At 37.5% G+C, this 5,251-nt stretch overlaps 1 protein-coding gene across 1 annotated transcript; it reads left to right on the forward strand.

Moving 5' to 3' along the window:
- Positions 1-2,818: 2,818 nt before the first annotated feature.
- Positions 2,819-4,936, forward strand: LOC145137668 (AAA-ATPase At3g50940-like). The gene is made up of 2 exons (XM_079071794.1): positions 2,819-4,041; positions 4,252-4,936. The coding sequence occupies exons 1-2, from the start codon at positions 3,007-3,009 to the stop codon at positions 4,726-4,728; spliced, it is 1,512 nt and encodes a 503-aa protein (XP_078927920.1). The 5' UTR covers positions 2,819-3,006; the 3' UTR covers positions 4,729-4,936.
- The last annotated feature ends 315 nt before the right edge of the window (positions 4,937-5,251 follow it).

Here is a 5,251-nt window from a genome sequence, read left to right on the forward strand (position 1 = left end):
TCTTAGCTACTAGTGAGAAGGTCTCATCATAGTCAACCCCTGGGGTTTAAGTAAAGCCCTTCGCAACCAGTCGAGTCTTGATAGTGTGTACCTTTCCATCTATGTCGGTCTTCTTCTTGAAGATCCATTTTCACCCAACTATCTTACGACCTGGTACATTGTCAACCAAATTCCAAACTTGATTGTCATACATGAACTTAATCTCGCTGTCCATTGCCTCTTTCCACTTGGCTGACTCAGGGTCTGCCATGGCTTCCTTGTAGTTAGATGGTTCATCTAAATTTACCAGTGTACTATCACTGATAAACGTATCACCTTCTGCAGTAATATGGAAACCATACAACTCTGGTTGTATTCTAACTCTAGTGGAACGCCTAAGACGTAACGACTCGTCAATTGGTTCAACTGGAATTTCTTCCTCAGGTTGAGCCCTATAATTTTTAGAAGTTCCTTCATCCTTTGACTCTTGAATTTCTTCAAGATCAATAGTACCCCCACTGTCATCTTTGCATATTAGCTATCTCTCGCGAAAGACTCCCCTTCATGCTACAAAGACCACGTTCTCACTAGGTCTGTAGAACAAATATCCAAAGGACTTATGTGGGTAGCTGATGAAAATACATCTCTTACTTCGAGGTTTAAGCTTGTCGTGAGTCTCTTGTCTTACGAAGGATTCACAACCCCAAACCTTGATATGTGCTAACGAGGGAACCTTCCATTTCCACATCTCGTGAGGTGTTTTGGAAACTTTCTTTTTTAGAACAAGATTAAGAATGTGGGCAGCAGTCTCTAAGGCATACCCCCCGAAGGAGATTGGAAGTGAAGCTCGACTCATCATGGAACGAACCATGTCCAACAAAGTTCGATTATGCCTCTCAGCCACATCATTAAGTTGTGGTGTCCTAGGAGGAGTCAATTGCGAAACTATTCCACATTCCTTGAGGTAGTCGTGGAACTCAATACTAAGATACTCACCACCTCTATCAGATCTAAGCTTCTTTATCTTCCTACCCATTTGATTCTCGACTTATTGCTTAAACTCTTTGAACTTTTAAAGGTTTCTGACTTATGCTTGATTAAGTAGATATAGTCATATTTGTTATAATCATCAGTAAAAGTCACATAGAATCGATTGGCATCCCTTGTGGTGGATCTGAAGGGCCCACACACCTCTGTGTGTTTGAGATCCAACAGTCATTCACCTCTTTCACAAGAACCAGTGAAAGGTGATTTTGTCATCTTTCCAAATCAACAAGACTTGCATTTTTCATCTGACCTTAAGTAAAATGATTCCAACACTCCATCCTTTTGGAATTGGGCCATGCATTTCTTGTTGACATGTCCAAGACGACAATGCCACAAACACACTTTGTTTATACCATTAGACGAATCAATATGAAAAACATTATTTCCTAAATGGTCTACAATCATTATAGTTTCATACACACCATCACAGGGTAAAGCTTCAAAATAAAACACACCATTTTTATAAGCAGAAATAGAACCATTCTTATTAATAAAAGAATATCTAAAACCTTGTTTAAATAAAGCATGAAATGAAGTGATGTTTCGTGTCATTTCTGACAAGTAGCAACAATTTATTAAATCTAAACCAAACCCACTAGCACTAAGCTATAAACTCCAATCTTCGTGACAGGTGAAGATCGCATATTCCCCATGATCAAGTCCATCCTTCCATGCTCCACATCCTCACTTCTTTTTAGCCCCTGCAAATAAGAACAAATATGAAACCCACATTTTGTATCAAGGACCCAAGAACGAGAATATGATGAGTTATTAGATAAGATAGTGTAAATATCGGCTGATGTTGGCTTCACCTTGCCATCCTTGATGTCCTGCAAGTATTTCATGCATCTTTGTTTCCAATGCCCCTTGTCATTGCAATAGAAGCAAGTGACCTCTTTGGGGTCAGAGACAGGGGGAGCATCAGAACTGGATTTTCCTTTGGGTCCTGTACTTTAATAAGTTGAGAGTGTTTTTTTTTTTTTGACGTAAACAAGCGAATGATCGGGATGGGGATAAAACATTTGGCATAACCATTTAAGTGTCATATATAAAATGAGGAAAATACCCCATATGTCATGCGGGTGCGCTGAACGGACGAGGTTGACGGTTATCGGATGCAGGACCAAACACGTAATAAAAACAAAAGGGAAAGACAGTGCATATGCAAAAAGAAAAAAAAAGGTTAGAGACCAAACATACAACATTCCCAAACCACATGGTCAGGAGTTGTTCCGGAATAAATTCAAATATATCATTAAGAGAAACTATTTTTTATGTATATACTTTTATAAATTTATCTCAATACGACATATATTAGACATGCTATATTTTTTTATCACAAAATATATTTTATATCATTATAAATTAGTTTTTTCCTTTATATATATACTTTTTATAAATAATTCATCGTGTTCATTCTGATTTTATATCATAAGTTTTATTACGTTATATTCGGTATATAAATCTAAATGTCATTCAATATGGTATCTTTATATCATTATAAAATGCGTTTCTTCATCTATATTATTACAAAGTATGTCCTTTATATTATTTAATAATTTAATAATTTGTATTGTTTTATATACCATACTACTACTGAAATGTAATATTTTACAAACGGTTCAAATTATCAAAAAGTTAATAATTATATGTTTTTATTTTTTAATGATATCTTAAATATATTTTTATCAGGAAAGTGATTACATCATTACATGTCTGCAAACTTTCCACTTCAGCATCCATGCAACCTCTATTTTTTTAAAGATTTGATTGGGATTCACGGCAAAGACTACTTTGTAGTTTCTAGGAAAAAATAGCAGACTTTAAAACTCCGTCCATGATCAAAGTCAACAAGTCAACTCACCCTCGTCACACGTACCAAAATACTATAAAAACCCCTAATCACACCTACTATGAACGCTAACCCTTGATTTCCACATCCTTACCAAATCCCCTAAATCCCAACCCTCGATTTCCAAAATGTCTTCGTCAACAGCTGAATCCAGAATCGCCATGGCCAAAACAGTCGTTTCCACTATCGGTTCTGTCGCCGCGGCGGCAATGGTGGTTCGCAGCGTCGCACGCGATTACTTACCTCCTGAATTCCAAGACTACCTCCATTTGGGGTTCCGAAATTTCATCAACAAGTTCTCCACACAGATAACCATGGTGATCTACGAATTCGACGGGTTTGCAGAAAATGAAATCTACAAGGCCACAGAGCTTTACCTTTCCGCCCGAATTTCTCCTCAGATCCACCGTATGAAGCTCACCAAGCGCGCTAACGAGAAAGACATTAAGGTCGCCATGGAAACCAACGAAGAGTTCACTGATATCTACAATGGAGTCAAATTCAAGTGGTGTTTGGTGTCTAATAAGGCGCCGACGAGAGAACATTACCGGAACGATGGTATGAACAGATCTACCGGATCCGATGTTCGAATGCTTGAACTCACATTTCATCGGAAACACAAGGATCTAGCTTTGAAGGATTACCTCCCGTTTATAATTAATGACTCGAAAACGAGGAAACAAGAAGAGAAAAGCGTGAAACTATTCACTGTAGATACGATGATGGTGCGTTCCGGCTGTCCGACGATGTGGGCGCCGGTGAATCTAGACCATCCGGCGAATTTTGCGACGCTGGCGATGGATACAGATGTTAAGGAGAAGGTGATGAAGGATTTAGATAGGTTTATAGAGAGAAGAGAATACTATCGGAAAGTTGGAAAAGCATGGAAGAGAGGCTACCTGTTGTATGGTCCGCCGGGTACCGGCAAATCAAGCTTGATCGCCGCCATGGCCAATTACTTGAATTTTGATATCTATGACTTGGAGTTGACTGATGTAAGGTCAAACTCGGAGCTGCGGAAGTTGTTGGTGTCGACTGCTAATCGGTCGATACTGGTGGTGGAGGACATCGATTGCTCGGTGGAATTGCACGATCGTGTGACTGCAGAACCACCGAGATCCACTCGACGAAATCAAGGATGGGGTTACCATGAAGAACGCAAGGTTAGTAATTGTAAATATTTTCTTATATTTAAAAAAAATTTGTTATATTTAATTTTTTTTTTTTTTGAAAGAGAGTTATATTTAATTTTACATCACCAAAATAGATGAACTTTATATATCTGAACAAAAATAATGGAATGACTTGAAATTATGGTTTGGTTATATACTCATATTGGTTATTAATATGGTAATTGTATATATTTTTATCAGGTAACATTATCTGGATTTCTTAATTTTATTGATGGATTATGGTCGAGTTGTGGTGACGAAAGGATAATCATATTTACCACAAATAGAAAAGACAAACTTGACCCTGCACTCCTCCGTCCTGGTCGTATGGACGTTCACATCAACATGTCATACTGCACTCCGTGTGGGTTTCGGCTACTGGCTTCTAACTACCTTGGGATCACTGAGCACAATCTTTTTGAAGAAATCGAAGATTTAATTGTTAAGGTGGAGATCACTCCTGCTGAAGTAGCAGAGCAACTATTGAAGGATAGTGATCCCGACATTGCTCTTGGTGGCCTCATCGATTTTTTCGATGTGAAGTATAAGGAGAACGAAGAGGCAAAAGCAAAGGAAGAAGAATCTGCGAACATTAAGGTAGAGGAAGAAGAAAAAGAAGAATCGGTTGCAAAAGAGAATGGCAAGAAGAAACAAATTGATATGAATGAAACTGATTAGTATCAGTATTCACAATTAGAAAACTCATCAAGGGATGGATTTAGCTATACACCTATCCGTCACTAAAAATGTAGAACTAGCAATGGATTGTCGACCTAGGAGGGAATGAAAATGTGACAACAAATTAGCAACAGAAAGGGTCCCTCTGCAATTGTTGTTTTTATTGTCGTACATGATGTTGTGAATGTGTAATTGTGTATTTATTATACCAAGAGCTGTAGACAAAAAAGACGGGCTTAGTTCGAGAACTTGAATCAAATGCAAAAAAAAAAAAAAAAAAAAATATATGTATTTTATCATTTAATATACCAATTGAAATGAAGTTAATTGATTCATTTCAGATGATAATTCGTAAGTCTATCGTAATGTTGTCTAAAACTAATATCTATATACAGATATTAATTCATGCGTGAGTTTTAATGGGTAAATGTAGCGGTGGATAATACAAACCGGGCTATTTAGTGCTTTCATAATTCCTTTTTATCCCAAACATAGCTTTGACCCTTTTTAGGTTTAACACTAC

This window comes from Lactuca virosa, chromosome 9 (genome assembly GCF_052849685.1).
Source record: "Lactuca virosa cultivar CGN04683 chromosome 9, Lactuca_virosa_CGN04683_v6, whole genome shotgun sequence".
NCBI classification, from domain to species: domain Eukaryota; kingdom Viridiplantae; phylum Streptophyta; class Magnoliopsida; order Asterales; family Asteraceae; genus Lactuca; species Lactuca virosa.